This window comes from Erithacus rubecula, assembly GCF_903797595.1.
Source record: "Erithacus rubecula genome assembly, chromosome: 3".
Taxonomy (NCBI): domain Eukaryota; kingdom Metazoa; phylum Chordata; class Aves; order Passeriformes; family Muscicapidae; genus Erithacus; species Erithacus rubecula.
In genome coordinates, this window is record NC_136689.1 from 24,814,165 (window position 1) to 24,831,963 (window position 17,799).

Here is a 17,799-nt window from a genome sequence, read left to right on the forward strand (position 1 = left end):
TTAGAAAGTGAGTAATGCATTCAGCCCTCAGGCTGGTCTGTCTGTAACTTTGGTTCAAGCCAGGAAGAACCTTGCAAACAATCCTGGCAAACCTGTACCTGTTCTGTGTCATGAAAATTCTGCTTCAGCTTTCCAGCCTACTCAGCAGAAAGATATAGAAGATTTATTATTAATATTAGAGTTAGCATCTTCAAAATATTATAGAGACACTTCTGAAAATTTAAATTCTTGTTCCTTTGGGACCAGATCATGCTTTATAAAATAGCATCCTACACAGTGGGGTCTCTCAGTCTCTGAACAAAGCTGTCTTGGAAAACTATGCTGTTGGATTTAACTCATTTGAGGAAACTGCAGATGGTGGCAAGTTTGTTCTTGACTGTCATCTCTGTTCATAAAGCCAGACCTTGGGGGAATTGGAAGAGCTGGGCACTGGGGTTGGGCTCCTAGAAAGGATTTTAGCCTGGGTACCCTTTGGGATTATTTTCCTTCCACTTAACTCCAATTTAAAATTTATACATGACATCTAAATTAATCATCAAGAACCCCTCTGTAATCAGTAGAGAAACAAGCATTTCTAGATATTGATTTACCCATAGTGGTTAAATACTTGTTACTGGTTCCCTCTGGAAGTGTTCTGTGCTCATCTGTAGAAGAAACTAACTACCTTAGTTTGACTACTGTTCAGGTGGCCCCAGTTAACAGAGGTGAATCCTGTTCCATGTGTCTAAAGCATAATCATCCTCAAGAGTGATAGCTAATTTAAAAAAATAAATAAAATTCTTTTAGCAGCTAGAAAGATAGCAAAACCACTATGTCTGCTATCTCAAGTCATGTAGCCAGATTGTTTTTCCAAAACATCCTTCCAAACCACCTGGTGAATAAGCAGCTGTGAGCTTCCTGAAGGGTGTGCTGGAGTCCATGTTTTCCAGGGACTCTGCTTTTGAAGTTCTTATCCAGACCTTTCCAATGACACCAATGGAAATTATGGCAAAGGTCTGCAAAATCAAACCCCTCTAAGATGCTGCCAAGAGCAAATCCTTTACATTTCTGTTAGACACTTAAGTGATGGCTGAATGAGGATTGCCACTGGATGCTTTCTGACTGGGTTTTTTGTGGACCAGCTCTGCTGCATCATGAGAAAAACAAAGTATTAACAAATCATAATACAATGAAGAAAATAAAAATATGTTTCTCTGTGCTCTGATACACTTTATTCAGGGCAGATACGTGCAGTTTGCATAACTTAGAAACACAAGCATAAAAACATGTTACCTAGTTGCAAAACACTCCTTTTTTTTATTCTCTTTCAATATGTTTGCAGTTTGAATCAAACTTCTTGAGATAAAATGTGATACAAAGTCAGAATCTGAAAGCTCTCACTCACATGTCACCTTCCAGCTGTTATGGAAACCTACCTAGGCTGTTACTGTTCTCATCTAGGATGCCTGAACATAGCTCCATTCTTTCCTGGGAACATCAGAAATGGAAGCTATTACATTTTAATCAGCAGACAGTATTACAGCTCAATGCACATCTTCAAGACAGGACCTGGAAGCACTTACAGGTGGAGTGAGAGATACCCTCAACATTTCTTTGCTACAGGATTTAGCATGAAGGTTGATAAACCTTCCTTCCCTGTTTAGACTTCATGTTAACACATGGAGAGAAATGCTGTCATTGTTTCTCTGTTCCAGTGATGGCATCTCACCTAACAGGACAAACCCCAGCCAACACCAACTGCATCAACTGGGGCTCATTTTAAAAGCATTTTGAGTAATATTTCAAGTCTTTATTTTCTTCCATTTACCATGAGCTGGGAGAGGAAAAAACTAGGCTGTTTAGTAAGTGCTGTCAACCAAAAGGTGGCCTGTTCTTGAATCTGACCTTTTAGCTCAGCTTCATGGGTGGGTTTGGCTCAAAGCACTCATTGTGCCTGGGTTGTGAAATACAGAGAAACAGGTGGAGTTACACTATAAGATATTTATTTGTGTTATGCTGGAATTCCTTTGCTCTTGCCTGAGGCTCTGCTTTGGAGGCTTTCAAAGTTTAAACTGCTTCATTCTTGCATGAAACTTCTTGTCCTTACATTTCTCTCCTGTCACAGGAATTAGTGGAACCTGAAATATTGACCTTATCTAAATAGAGAACTGAAAGTAATTCCATGTTTTGTGGTGCTCAAACCATCATTGTTTGCTAGTGTTGCATGAAAGATGGATAAAAATGAGGAAAACATACCAGCATGCTTAGCCACCACTCTTTGTTGAGTCCAGTTCCATGAGGAGAAGAATTTAGCTAATGGATGTAACCACAGGGGCAAAGTCTAAATGACCACAGTGAGGAAGCAGTATTGTTACAACCAACCAATCAATTTAAAAGCCATATAGGAAGGAAAATAGGAAAAACAAGGATAGATGTGTTTCCTTTTTTTTTTTTTCTATTTTTAATTTGTGTGTAGTAAATTATGTTGATACTAGAGGGAAGTGTGCTCCACAATCCATGTTCCCTTATGGCCCATGCTCTGGAATTTAGTTCCCTTGGAAACCAAGAACACATTTACTCTGTTACTAAGTGAAACAAGTGCATTAGCAATTATTTTCTAAATGGTTCTGCAACACAGATGTTAATTTTATTTTTCAAAAAGGTAGTAGGTTACATATTTTTCTATTGTACATATATCTACAGCAAACCTTATTTTCTAGGTTTTTACCACTATGTAAAAAAGTAGTATAAATGAAGACGTCCATGTCTCTGAAATTGCAAACAGCTCCTCTCTAAACCAAAAATCTTTTCATTCTTCTCTGTGATAAATATAACTTGTGGTCAATTACCATATTTGTATACACATTTTTTAAACATTTACCTAAATTCTGAAGGAATTATATTCCCAGTGTAGTGTCCAAAATATAATAAATAAAACATAATTTAAAAATCTGGCACACTCATAATTTAAAATAAAGGAATCACATGTCATTAAAACAGCATTTTACTCAGTTTTTATGCAATTTTAAAAATTCTTTTTTCTCACCCTAGATTTGGGCAATGGTCAAGGATCACCTGGTGTTCTGGAAGAGGTTGCTATCATCATCTTAGCTGAAAATTAATGCATTTTCCAGAATGTCACGGGAAATTTTAAATGACACAGCAGAAGTAGTAATAGATTCTGATGCTATCAAAGAAAGCATAAGTGGTAACCAAGATGATTGGTGTGATGCCTGAACACCACATAGAATTTGTAGAACTCAAAGTAGACAAAGAGTTAGTCACTGTGAGATGTTTTGGACAACACAACAGAGAATACTCTTTGAGTCCTCTTGAGTCCTTGTAACCAATTTTATATGCTTAATACGAATTTATTACAATTTACTGAGAGCAGGTGACTGGAAGACTCTGAGAGAATAATCTCCTTTCTCTGAAGTTTAAACAATGATCTCTAAATTAAAAAAAAAAATTCCTTCCACAATTTTCTTTCTCTTGAAAAGAATTCAAAACCTAAGTGAGTTTCATTAATGATGCCCTTGTCCTTTAATATGTACATAGGATCATGATTGATCTGGGATATAAATCAGATATTTGATGTGGGAAGACTCCCAAATCTTTGTTCTTCTGTCTTAGCAGGCTCTTGGAAAGTGTCATCATTATTGACTTTATCTTCAAAAAGGAAGGTACCCTAATGAGATAGTGAAGTGGAAGTTTGCTTGGCTATGTTCATACTGTGTGGGACCATTCTTATAATTTAAGCTCATCTCTCATTCACTCCTTTGAAAGACATCAGGTCAGCAACAATGCAGGCTCTACAGGACAAGCTTCTTTAGAAAATTTGGTCTATTCAGGATCATCTTGAAGACCGACGATAGCAAGAATCTACACAATTTTGGCTAAAACTGACAGCTTGAAAGACAATTCAGGCTGCAAGCAAATGGAAGCAAACCAGTATTTTCTTCCTAGGTAGCCATTGTTGAAACTGGCTGTTTCCTTTCACTTGTTGTTTTCAGCCAGCATTTCTGTTACTGTAATAATAATAATAATAATAATAATAATAATAGTAAGTTCATCACATGGCTTTACAAAGAGCAAATGGATGCCACCATATCTCTCTATTCACAAATAAGCAGAGAAATTGTTACCCTCCTTACTACCACATAAGTTTCCTGAGGAGTTGTCCTTAAATATAATTAAAACAACAACAACAACAACAAGTTGTTAATATTTCAGTCTCATTCTCCCATCCAAATTAGACTGTGGACTAGGATTTAAGGAAGGGTGTGCCAAACATTGAGGACTGTTACTAGTCCAAGTCAATTAGAGCATTTAGTGCCTAATTAAGTGTTAATTTATACTCTGTGTAATCTCACAGAGAGTAGAAAGTTGGCTCAGGCTAATTGGAAAACAAAATTTTTGCAATTACGTGTAGAAACGTCTATTACTTTTATACATACAAAACCTACTTTGTTTTATATGAGTCGAGGGCACTGTAAAACAAGGCTAAACTCCTGTCCTGGTTTGGCTGGCTTCCTCCTAGTTTCAAAAATCTCACTTTTTTCCTCTATATCCTCAGAAGTCACAGCATATACTGAAGACAAGGTGTCTGGCAGCCAATTTTCCATGTTTCCTTCAAAGGGCAAACTTAACTTCTGCAATAGCAGAGTTGAGAAATTTTTGATTCTCACAATCTCTTCCCTGCTTCACAGAATAAATAGTAATTTTAGCTAGAGCTGGATTAACCAGAGGCCAGGCTTTTAAACAAAAGACATTCCTGACATCCCTGCATGCTACATAAACATCTTTCTTGTCCTTGCAGGAAATGCATCTTAAATCCCAAGCAGAAGTAATGTTAAACTTTGGAGACTTGAGCTCTGCAGAGACCTGTCAGTCACCTCTGACGTAGCCCATGGGAACGGTCAAATTGCCACACCTGATTGGCGTTCTTGTTACACACATACAGAAACAAGTCCCTCTCATCTTCACTCTTTGCTGCTTCTATGCATTTGCCAGAAAGGACATGGACAATCATTCCATTCTACAAGATGAGAGAAGAAGGGAAAGAAAGAAAGAACAAATTAAAAGTAAGGGATTGCCAGAAAAAGCTAGGCCGTGTTTCAGAAAATTTATATGCAATATATCACCAGTAATAACTGGTTGTTCAAATTTTTTTAAGCAGTGCCCTAAATACAATTACTGGATTTAGCTTTGTGCCCAGAGCAATGGTGCATATTTGTAGCTCCTTTTGAAGCTAACAAGTGGTAGGTGCAGAGTTCTTTTCCACCACTGTTTTTTTTTCTATGGCTACAGGTTATCATCAGCCCCAACCTCAATACTACAGGCTATGGCATTTCTTAAGGACCGGTGCTTGCCTTAGGAATAAAACCAAATTACAGTAGGACTGTTCCAGAGGATTGCTGCATCCCTACAACTACAGTAACTGCTATTTTCCCAGGCTGTCCCAGAGCATGACATTTTTCAGTCTTGTTGAGGAGTTCCTGCTCTGCTGGGTAAAGTTCACTGAAAAACAAAGAATTCATCTAATAGGAAGTTTGCTCTTCTCTTACAATGCAGGAGAAAATTTAATTTTGCCCATTAAAGCTCCACAAAGGGCTCTCATTTGGGAGGGGTCAGGATTTCCAAACCTTTCCTCAATCTGAAAGAAATGGGAAAGGATTTGCCCTGCTCTTATTTTCACAACCACTGTTTCTGATTTCATTCATTTAAGGCCAGTAAGACAAACAGGTAAAATAAAGACATAGGATTTTAGGTAGGATTACTGTAGTTCGTATTTCTAAACCAAATGTTTTTTATATAGACAGTGTTAGTGGGCAAGAGACATCCCAGTTTTTCTGGGTTAAAAAGGTACAGAAGTGCAATTTGCCCTTCAAGTACCTCATCCCTTCTTCACACAAATCCTGAAATCACCCAGTGATCCCACAGTCACCATCAGCTGCCTTTCCCCCATGGCAGAGCCCCTACTGACCTCCTGGACATCCCAGAGCTGTGTGCTGTTGTCTGTCCCCTTTGTACAGTTTTGAGGGACAACCTTCCCGTGTCTGACATCAAAGCAAAGCAGTGGAGCAGAACCAAGCCAGATTTCCTTCATGCTGTTGTATTCAAAGTGCTGGGAAAGGGAGGGTTTGTTTGAACAATGATGGATGGACATCCCAGTTCATTTTTAAATGCTAATTCTAAAGACAATTTCCTGTACATGTTTGTTAAGGTGCAACCCAAACAGAGACCCAACAGCCTTGACCCTTCAAAGCAGCCCCTCCTGCTAGCTAATTCTGGCATAACTATTTATCTAAGGAAAGGCATTCTGAACTAAGATAATGTATAACATAAACCCACCCTATCATAAAATTTTCCAGTTTAATAAATATTTGAACAGAAGGGTGTTTCTGACAGTGTCTTCAAATGCTGAAGTTTGAAATGTGCCTGCAGCTCACCCTGAGCTAGACAAATGCCAGCTAGGAAGTCTAAATGAATTCACCTCCCACCTTAGGCTGTAGTTTAGACATTAATCCTCATATTTAGTCACTAATGGGGACCCCCCCCTCAAACATTCTGGAACTGTTATGTATTTTTTACTCACAAGCTTTCTGTTCCCCAGATACTACCAAATATACTAAACAAATAAGCACTTAATGATGTCTTCTGGAGCAATGTGTGGGTGTCTGCCTCAGTGACACATGGGACATTGGCATTTTTTGAGTGGCACTCAGCTGTGGAAGAGTGGGCATTGTTGCCTTAGCACATACCAATTTTGAACATGCCAGTATTTCCACTAGTGTCACCCCAGCCACTCACATGTTGGAGTGCTTGTTTTCTGCATGGCTCCCTAGATCTGACACAGTGCCTGTATACTCAAAGTGTACATTACCTGGGTGAGACTGTCACTGCATGGGGAGAGTTCAATAGAGCCTTCTGCAGTAGCTCTTCCAGGCCTGTAATCTGCACAGAAGCCAACACCAGTATTGTAAAGCTGTAAGTAAAGGTTTATACTGAAATAAATCACAATTGGATACAAACAAAATATCCTTCAGCTAACATTTTGTGATTGTATCCCTTTATGATATATGATTTTGTTCATAAATCAGGCATTATTTTTTTCTTTCAGACTTGATCTTGCATACAAATATGATATAAAAGGCAGAGTTTCACCAAAGGCCAGTGTTACCCAGTGAGTTTTGTTTAAATTAGAGAGATCCATTTTTGGGTTTAACTATAATGATAATTAAAAGAAAGGTATCAAAATGTTTATGCTAGTGGAAAATTGCACTTCAGTGGGACACTGTAGTCAGAAAAAACACAAGATATTCCAGAAGAAAAGACACGTGAAAATTCCTGTGATCCACACTCAGTTCTTACACTCTTCTCAAGCTAACCTTGAAAATAAAGAACACATAAAATAGTAAAAGGACACAGTAAAATCTGGCTAAAGATCGTTGAGTGTTAATTATAGACTTTGTTGCCTTCTTAGGGGGAACTCCCAGTAAAGCTGCTGGGAATAAGTTCATATTTAATGAATTATAATTATCAACTATGTGTTTAAAAAACCCCCCAGACATTAAGAATATTTTGTCCTGTATACAGTCAGCCAGGGAACTGCTATTGCTATCATTTCTCTCCTTTGGGAAGTGCAGGACTGAAGAAATGCTTTTTTTTTTTCTTATTGTGCACATGGGTCAGCACAGAGATATCTTGGCTGCTGTCACTTCTGCCATCTGCATGAGGCAACACAGTTCTTTTCCTTTACTAATGGCACCTGAAGAACCTAAGGTTAGGATCCTCTGAGTTGTGGCACTGAACTGAGTCAGACACTCTGGATTCAGCTCCTGGCTGGTTTTCAACATTTGTATGAGAATTTGGGCCAGCTCTTTGTCTCTGTCTTTTTCTTTCTCCCTCCACTCTGGTTGCATTGCCTGTTTGGACTGAGTACTTGGGACATGGAAGTGACACTGGAGTCTTTGAACAATGCAAAAAAAGATCATTCTTTATAGTGTGTTTCCTCTTACCTTGCCAGAAAATCTTGGTGTGTCTCCAGGCTGGGAGAGTTCAGGGTACACATTTGATACAAACCACTGGAAATTTCTACAGCCCAGTCTCTTCTGTAGCTGAAGACGCTCACTACAGTCTGGCTTCTCTGCCTTTATGGAGAAAGGGAAAAAGGACAACAAGGTTACTGGTGCATTTGTGTTAGAGATGTTAGGAGTGGAAATGACTACACAGGAATTATTTCTACCACCTTTTCTATCCTTAATTTTGTCAATATTGATATGTAGCTCTTATGGCATATGCAAAGGGAGAGATCCAGCTATAGCCTTTCTCAAACTTTGTGCTAAAACAGCCACAGTCTGGCATTGTGATTGAAGTGTTTCTGAAGTAGGATACACTGTGAAAATAAGTATGTCCTCTAAAAATTATCATTATACTGCAGGATAAGTAAGTCTTTGTCAGGACCAAGCTTGATAGTTGTTGCACAGAAATTCAGTGGGACTACATTAGATTGCCATTTAATATAGAATTTCTCCTACTGATAAAAACTCAATTTCCTGGCCTTTAGCAGCCCAAATTGCCCAGTACAGTCCTCTATGATCAGAGGGAATAAGTGATGACAGAATTTAGCACACAATATAGTCCATTACCTATTATCTGTCTATTATCTGGCAGTTACTAAATCTAATGAACAAAGGTGTTCTGCAGCTATAAATGCATAAAACCATTACTATGATTTCTCTATTCTCTTGAATTATAAAGATACAATATCAGCTCTCAACTTTCCTGATAGCAGCTCTGTTATGAAAAAAGACAAATGCCTTCAACCCTTGATGCAGCTACAGGCATCTGTACTGCAAAGGACTGACAGGCTAAATATTGGAGAGTATTTAGCACTAAAGGATTCTCAAAACCTCTAAGCACTTATTTGAATAATGCTTTAGTTTCAAAACCACACAAAACTAAAAACTTTTTTTAAATAAAACTTTTCTAAATCTCTCAGTGCCCAGATATTAAAAACGTCTAACAACCCTTAAAAGTCTCTCTCCTCTTTCTTGCCAGAAGTAGATCTCCCCTCTTCATGTTTGTACTTTCAGGAAAGGCTCAACAGTTGCAATATGTTAAAGAGAACCTCATACTTCAGTCTTAGATTCAATAAGCATAATAATAAAGTTTAGCAATTCTGCACTACACAGAACCGTTCTATAGAGGTTTTCTTGGAAAAGGGAGAGAGGGAAGTCAAATGCTTCCTCTAAAAAGAGATGTTTCTCCTGAGACTCTGCCTTGGCTGAGGAAGGCAGTGGCAGTAAATCTCGTTTTATCATCCTAGTTACAGTCTGCATTTGATGCTGGATAAATGGTGTAAATAATGTAAAGAAACTCATTGTCCCTGTAAACCCATCTGAAAGGATACTGTGCTTGTAAATTAAACATGCAAACCACACAAGAAAAGGAGCAGAAGAGCTGGTGGCTGAAGTAGTGGAGAGCTGGGAAGAGCCTAATTCATCTGTTTAATGCTCACACCACGGGCATCCTGCCCAAGATGTGATTCAGACCATAAACCAGGAAGGGCTATAAAGCCACCTAGATGGGTGTCACTGGTTGTTTTCTGCAGTGAGCAGTGATGGTGGTGCAGACTATGAGAATTCTATAGTGGCCCATAGGTGGCTCTGCTCACCCTCTCAGCACAATAAATCCCCTCAGGGCCCTTTGCTGCTGAGTGGCAATAATGTCCTTGCTTGTGTGTGCCTTTTGAATGACATCCTGCTGCACTGATGGGCTGAAAACATTGGCTGTGACAGAAAGGAACACATGAAAATGGCCATTTATGTTATGGTATGCTGCACACACAGGTCATAAAATCGATCATTTGAGGGAGCATCGTACTCAGAAGTCGTAAAAGTATTCTGGCTAGAATAAACTCAGGCAAAAGGTCATGCTGCTTGCAGTTAGCAAGCTGTATCATTGGTGACTGTAGTTTTTAGTAGAGAAAATTGTTTCTGAGCTGACAAGGAAAGCCTTCAGGGAATTATTAAATGATTAAAGACTTCGCTGCCCATTTTAAAAGGCTTGGTCTAGTGGCTATAACCCTTTCTGAGTCAATTGCCAAGCTCCTGACCCGTGGAGTTCAAACCTGCAACACAGACAAGGAGGGAGGATCTTTTAAAAAGATGTGAAAATACGAGTAAAAAAGGAAACACACTAGTTCCAGACTCTACAATTAGTAGGCTGACTGGAGAGAAGCAGATCCACTGGTGGAGCATAAGGAGGTAGGACTAGGTGACAAGAGAGAAGTCACACTGATATACAGTCCTGTTCCTCTCCCCACTATAATGCAGCTTCTGCAGGACCTGGCTTTCTTGGGTGATGGCCAGCCCTGAGTGATTGAGGCATGCAGGGCAAGTATTACTGGAGCCAGTGTGCTCACCAGTGCAGATGAGCTCATCAAAGCCATCAGGATTGGTGGCAGCCTGGGCTGTAGCCATCAAGCCCTTGTTGAGTTTGTGATCTCAAGGAGTGTGAGCCTGGTGAGGAGCAAAGTCAAGACCCTGAACTTTGCAAGAGCAAACTTCCATATGTTTAAGGAGCTGATGAAGGAGATCCCCTGGGAAATTGTCCTTAAGGGCAGAGATGCTGACCAGAGCTGGCAGCTCTTTAAAGCCACTTTTCCTACAGTGAAAGAGCTCTCTATCCTGGTGTGTAGGAAATTGAGCAAGACAGGCCAGAAATTGGCATGGCAGAGCAAGAATCTGCTCCTCAAACTGAGAAGCAAGAAAGAAATGCACAGACAGTGAAAGTGGGGACAGGTGACCTGAGGAAAGTACAGGCATATGGATTGAATGTGTAGGGGTGGGGTCAGGAAAGTCAAGGCAAAGCTGAACATGACTTTGCAAGGGACACAAAAAATCACAAAAAGAGATTCTACAAATACATAGATCAGAAAAGAAAGGACAAGGAGAATGTGACCCCCCTGCCCTCCAATAACCAAGAAGAGTGAACTGGTAGTGGCTAATAATGAGAAGGCTGGGTTGTACTCCTCAGTCTTTGCTGGCAGTCAGGCTCTCCATTCTTTCAAGACTGATCATCTGAGTGAGTGGGGAAGGTGAATGAAGTCCCTCCCCTATAAGGGAGGAGCAAGTTGAGGATCACTTGATGAAACTGAATAGAAGTGGAGCCTTCAGGGAGAATTTAGAACAGCCTCCCAGTACCTAAAGGGGACTTACAAAAATAAGTAATAGTTTTAAACTGAAAGATAACAGATCCAGGTTAGTTTTTGGGAAGAAATTCTTTACTCAGAAGATGGTGAAGCACTGGAACTGGTTGCATGGAGAAGCTGTAGAGGCCTCATCCCTGGAAGTGCTCAAAGCCAGGTGGATGGGGCTCTGAGCAGCCTTATCTAGTGAATGGCATCCTTGTGTGTGGCAGAGTTGGAATGAGATGATCTTTAAGGTCCCTTCCAATCCAAACCATTCTCTGACTCTGTGATTCTATGATTCTATGAAATGCAGGAGCAAATATGAATGGGAAACTGTACAGCACCTACTCATGCTCTGCCTCAATGCTTTCAGTGAATATTTTTCACCTTGAAAGCATGACATTTTTTAATGAACAGGAAGATAAATTATACATTTTTATTCAAAACTGCCCACAAGTTTGTCCACCGCTTTGTAGAAAGAAAGATTACAAGAAAAAGGTACCGGAGACAGAGAACTCATGAGAACTGCAGCAACATTAACACTATTAACAACATTAACTACACCAACAACATTCCCCACAGCTGCAAGACTCCCAATAAGCAAACATCCACTTGTTTGTAATATGAAGGATACACAGTTCCTTGACCACCACTGATCTGCCATGGAGACTGTACTTAAAAAACAGATGCAGCCATTCTGTAGTTACTGGATTTGTGTAACCTGCAGATGGTTCCTCTTCCTTCACCTATCTCAACACAAACCTCAGAAATAAACCTCTATAGATGTCTTTACCTTGCTGATTAAGAAAGCCACTGTGTCATGCTTGTAGAAATTCTCTTTAAATGAGCCCAGCCAGGTCTCTGCTATTCGGATTTTGTTCCTCACAATGGCCTCTTCATAGGAGAAAGCACGGGGGAAGTGATTTCGATAGACGTGCCCAACTCGGGAACATGGGATAACTTCTACAGAGCCACCACAGAGCCAGGTCTGAAACACAGGTGAAAGCACAAAAAGAGATTACCTTATTTAGATTACTTCTATCTGAAATGGAGAAGCTCCTTTGCTCCAGACTCTGCTTCAGGAAATGCTGGAAACAGCAGGAACATTATATATGCTTCTTTATACATTGCTCCTCACAGACCCAGGGAAGATACTGGGCATTCAGACTGATTTGACCCAGTATGGTTATTTGTATGCTTTCATGTTTTTCTGTGCACAAACAGTGCAGAGTTGTGGAGAGATGTGCACACTTTTCCTTATCTGGGTCAATAAAAACATTATGCCCTTTGTGCCTGCAATTTTCATTGGTTTTCAGTATCACTTACTTTTTGTATTCAGCGAAAGTCTATACCAAGGATTTAATATAAACAATTTGCTATTAAAACTACAGGCTGGGAAAAAAAAAAAAAGCTACTTCTCCCTTTGGTTCATGTTAACATGCCAGAATAGAAGAGGCAGCTTTCAGAGTGTGCCAAAAGCAGTGACTTGGGCCTCAAGCAGATAGTGATAGCCAGCAAAACTTCCTTCTCCAGAAATAATGCTCCTAACTCACAGCAGCTGCATGTTCTTGTATAGTCCAGACAGTCTGTGGAAGTGTGGGGATAGATTTCTGCAGAGAAGGTTATAGTCTCCATAACCCAACATGTTCTGCACTGTTTTTACAAATATTTTCTTGCTTTTCCCCTCAGGTTCCTTAAAATTGTAATAGTTGTCACAGCTTGATGTTTTAATTAAGGTCCTTACCCTAATAGATAGTTCCAGGTTTTCTGCTCCCCACATGGTCATGTCAGAATCATAAGCTCCAGTATTTTGGAAGTAATGTCGATCCATGGCCACCACTGCACCAGCTACTGCAGGACTCCTGTGTAGAAAACAGTTTGGAAATGAACACCTTGAGTTATGGATAAGGAATTACACAGAGGATGAAAAATCCACCATTTTCATAGAAAGAGTATTGCAAAATGACTCAATCCTTCTCAATATAAGCTTGAATGAACTGATTATCCAACCAAAATAAAGAACAACTGGAGTGTAATTCTAGGATTTGCTTGGGGAAGAAGGCTAAGATCTGAATTATCAAATAAAACTCAGAACAGTGGGGAACATTGCAGATATGTGCATTCAAAAAACAGACAAACAGATCATGATTAAGACATCTCTTTTAACTCTGTATGACCTGTCTTTTGCTTTCCCTACAAACCTCTACACCTTGTCTGGTCTGGCTGTACTCTAGCTGTGCCAGTGTGTGGAAAGCATTTGTTACATTGCAAGTGTGACTGCAATCTTGTTAAAATGATTACTAAAGGCCAAAGCAAACAGCACAAACAAAAAAAACCCCAAAACCCTTCAGAAAGTAACCACACCTTTCTCTTGTTAGCTGGAAGATGACCCAAGATGACCCAAACTGTACAGTTTTGCTGCTGAGCTGAGTAAGGCACATTGTCTGGTGGACTGTTACCTGATAGGGCTGATGGGAGACTGCCGTACCTTCTCTTCATGCTCGGGCACTGGTTCCCAATGAAAATCTAATTTCCAATCAAAAACACCTCGGTGCAGGCCCACAGAGTGATAGTACTGAAAGGTCTTCCAGTCTATGACATCTATGACAGGGGAGACGACACTATTTCTGAAAAAGACAATACCGTTTATTTCCAAAACCAAAGCATAAATTAAGTTCATTGCTCTGTTATTAAACATTAGTTCTCCTCTTTGACACTGTCAAGCAGAAGCACTCCTCTAAATGCTGAGTGTCCTTAGTTTCCCTGCTGACAGAAGCTCAGATGCTCAGTGCATGGGAATAATGAGCATGCAGTGAGGAATCTAAAGATCAATAATTTACTGATATCCTGTACCTTGCATTGCCATTTAGTGCTACCTAGGACTTTGTTATAAGTTAATCATCAGAATTCTTATAAAGCTGTTTCACATAGAGGCTCCAGCCTCTGATGCTCCAGACTCTGTATGGATGCAAAGTTTATAGCAGAAGATGATTTGGCCTCTCACACTTCATCATATTTTGATTTTCCTGTAGATGTTGCACACATTTTATTAGTTAGTCACATCAGGCCAATAAAGAGTGCACTTATCCTTAGTTTGTTCTGCTGGTTGTTTTGAAAAAATATTTATTTACTGAGTTCATAAGCCAGCACTTGTTTGTATTTTATCACAATCTTAGAGTGCTCCTGCAAATGCACTCTCAAGGGTGGAGTCTACTTTTTGGAGCAAGAACAGAGCCATTGCACTGTAAGTGGCAATCCTTGAATTAATTTCTAACTTAAGTGAAATTTGGATTAGTCTGAGAAGAGGTACTAGACATTTCCCTATGGCAAAGAAGTCACAGTATTTCACAATGTACTTGCACATCATCTTGGAATTAGCTGGTAGTTCAGAACACTCTTCAGTGTTCCTTGTTTTCAGGTCAGTGATATATCACATTTGGAAATTTTCAGAGTATGAATGAAATGGTATTAGGGACTGCAGGGAAAAAGTGTTGAAGAATAACATCTATTTCTTCTCTCATTTGCTAAAAGGATAATATCTTGTCTCAGTGCAAAGGCTTGTCTATAGACAGAAGTTCTTCTGGAGAAAAAACAGTAATATTTAAGAGGGATTAAAGTACACTGGAAAAAGTTATTATTGTTCTAGAGTAGGAATATCCATGTAGAAAATTATTCCCTAAGAAAAAACTCCCTGTTAAAACAGAGATAGAGAAAAATGAGATGGTCAATTAGGGGCAAAATGTAAATCTTTTTATCTCCTCTTTTAAGATGTATGTATTGGTCAGAAATCGCAAGGAGAGAAATTTGTTTGAAACATAATACTGTCAGTGAAGAAAGGACATCTCAGAAGTCTCCAGTGCAGTGAGACATTTTCCCATGGCAGAGGCCAGAACCAGCTAAGGAAGAAGGAAGCTCTGGGTGTTGTCAATATAATCTTGACGTATCTTCTCTGCCTCTACAATCACTAGAATAATGGTTTTTAGTATCAGAGTGGGGAAAATGCCCAACTTTGTTTTTTCACAGTTGACATTTCCTGTAGAGGATTTTAGAAGCCCACAGAGAAACAGACTACTGCTTACCAGTTGATAGTACAAAGATGAACCATGCAGAGGATTGCTTTAAAATGACTCAGTTTTGTTTCCTAGTAAGAGCAGACTGTCCTATGATGAGCTTAATCCAGGAAGATTTAAAATAGGAAAGTGATTTTATTTCTCTGCTCAGGTGTAAAACCATCCTTTGTAATATGCAATAATAGGCACTCTTAGAAACAAGCATCAGGTTTATAAATAGGTGAGAAAATGTTATGGTAGCATGCAGCATTTGCAGGCATATACATCAAGGCAGTGAGTTCCTGTCATTCTTCTGCAGGACTCAAGAAGAAATGGAAAGAAGTGATACTAAAAACAATAACGCTGATATCCTTCCCTGATTTTGCTAATGATGTCCCTGTGATACAGTTTTGAATCCATGACAGGAGACAGCACTCAAGCCTTTCTACTGAAAGTTTTACTCACTAACAGCATGCAAAGGAAAGTACCTGCTTCTGAAAGTTACTAAAGGCAGTGTCCCACTGGACTCACACAAACTGGCATTTCTTTTCTTTGATGTGCTGGGGGAAATCCATCTGACAAGTTAAGTGGATTTTAAATGACTAAATGTCAAAAATGAAAAGTCACTGTAGCAGTAATTTCTGCAGCCTGCTGCATTCTCCAGGTGTATGAGTATCTCTAACCAGTGCCTGGTTGGGAGCGTAGATGCAGCTGTATAGTTCCCACCTCAGTTTGCTGCTGCTTGCTGAAACCTACACTAGCTATTGCTGCTGGTTTATCCATTCCCTTTCAGACAGGACTGAGGAATTAATGACCCCAGGGTAGTTTATTTTACAACTTCAGATTCAAGAGGGAAATATCAGGTGGGCATATTGGAGTAGAAGCCAGAGGCAGTGTAGACTAAACCACTCAAAGACCTTGACCGTGCAGACTAGTCCACATCTGAACTGATGTGAACCACATGAACCCATCCTGGATAGTTCAGATAGAGACACTGCAAATACAGACACACTCAGATATATTCTGGATCAGATCATCCAAACATTTCAGACTATCCTACAATTTCATATAATTGCAACTATTAAAAACCTGTTGTTTGTTTTTTGTTTGTTTGTTTGTTTGTTTTTTAAATCCACCTTAAATTTGTTGCCACTATAAAGCTCCAAACTCCAATGGTGCTTCTGGCATCAGTGCAATTGCTCAGTAGGGTAGGCACAACAGTAGTAGTTCTAGTTATTGGGTATTGATTCTTCAAGATCCCAATTCAAGAAATATACCAGTATGGACATAATGTATTTTGATAGTTTGGAGACCAGGCAGTTATCCAAACTATCTGCAAATTATGACATGGAAAATTACAGTGTTTAAGCTGAAAGTAACTCGCAGGAATAGGTCATGTTCTATCCTGGCTAAATTCAACCATATACCAGAACAAAATAAAATTGGATCTCCTTTCTCACAATATTATACAGCAAAAGCTGATAACTGTGTTTTAGAGCGACTGCTCATGTAGCTTTTTCAGAATGCCAAGGTTAACAATTTTCAAAAGTATGTTTGTAAGAGTAATTCTAGACTTTCACCTAGTGTATGTCTAGTACAGTCACAATGTAGTTCTGCTGAAACCAAGAGATACACACCCTCTTAAAACTAAAATATTGGGGGTGTCTTTCTGATCTGAAGTAGAGGAATGTAGTAACTTCATCCTGTGTGAAAATTGGTCAATAATCAATTTTTATCATAATCAAGCAGTGCTTTACCCATTTTTTTGGTTGGTATGATTTAAAAAAAAAAAAAAAAAAAAAAGCTGTTTCCTCCTTATTCAATGATAGTTTGATATTTGTGTAGCTCTAAATGCAAATTTGCAGTAGATGGTAATTGATGTTCTTAGATATTCTTGTTTTTAACTGGGTAACTGGCGGACAGCAGCTTCTCAGCACTTTGAAATGAAACACAAACTACTGCTAATTTTACTCTGTGGAATCTGAGGAAAGGGAAAAACAGGAAATTCAAATACAACTAGCAGCAAGGCTTTGAACTGTTTAACTAATCTGTGAATTTTTCAAATGCTTGGAACTCACGCAAATTACAAAAGGTCACAATTCCACTGAAAAGAGCAACCCAAACAAGAACAATTTCCTGGTTTGGGATTTCTTTACCAAATACAATTGCAAATGAAATGTCTTCCCATGACCCTTTACAGCAATTATGGACATTATGTTCTTTTCTAATTTTAAACTAAGGAAAATGGGGAGAGAAAGATTTAATTAATGTATCTGTTTAGAAGTTTTAGATACACTTTTTTTTGAAAGTGTTTTTGTATTGATTTATACTTTCTTTTGCTGGAAAGAGATTTTAATATGTTTAAATCCTCCTTTAAATAAGGAGGGAAAAAAACCCCAAAAACCAAACATGAGAATTATGCACATTCCTCAACCTACTTCAAGGTGCATCATAGCTTGCAAAAATTAGATAGCTAAGAAATCCAGGTAGTCCTGGTTCTCTGTTTTGGCATGCAGTCAAAACTTCAGTGAGTAACTGAGTTCCACAAGTTGATTCCACAAAATGCTGCATTTC

At 39.1% G+C, this 17,799-nt stretch overlaps 1 protein-coding gene across 2 annotated transcripts in view; it reads right to left on the reverse strand.

The window, feature by feature from the left end:
* Positions 1-1,194: 1,194 nt before the first annotated feature.
* Positions 1,195-17,799, reverse strand: part of GALNT15 (polypeptide N-acetylgalactosaminyltransferase 15) — a 29,729-nt gene continuing 13,124 nt past the window's right edge. For both annotated transcript variants that reach the window (XM_079302422.1, XM_079302421.1), the window contains exons 5-11: positions 13,636-13,803; positions 12,921-13,038; positions 11,970-12,164; positions 8,001-8,132; positions 6,866-6,967; positions 5,966-6,106; positions 1,195-5,017 (exon numbers count right to left, since the gene is read on the reverse strand). In XM_079302422.1, the coding sequence (XP_079158548.1) occupies positions 4,871-5,017; positions 5,966-6,106; positions 6,866-6,967; positions 8,001-8,132; positions 11,970-12,164; positions 12,921-13,038; positions 13,636-13,803 (1,003 nt within the window). In that variant the 3' untranslated portion in view covers positions 1,195-4,870. The remainder of the gene's footprint in view (positions 5,018-5,965; positions 6,107-6,865; positions 6,968-8,000; positions 8,133-11,969; positions 12,165-12,920; positions 13,039-13,635; positions 13,804-17,799) is intronic.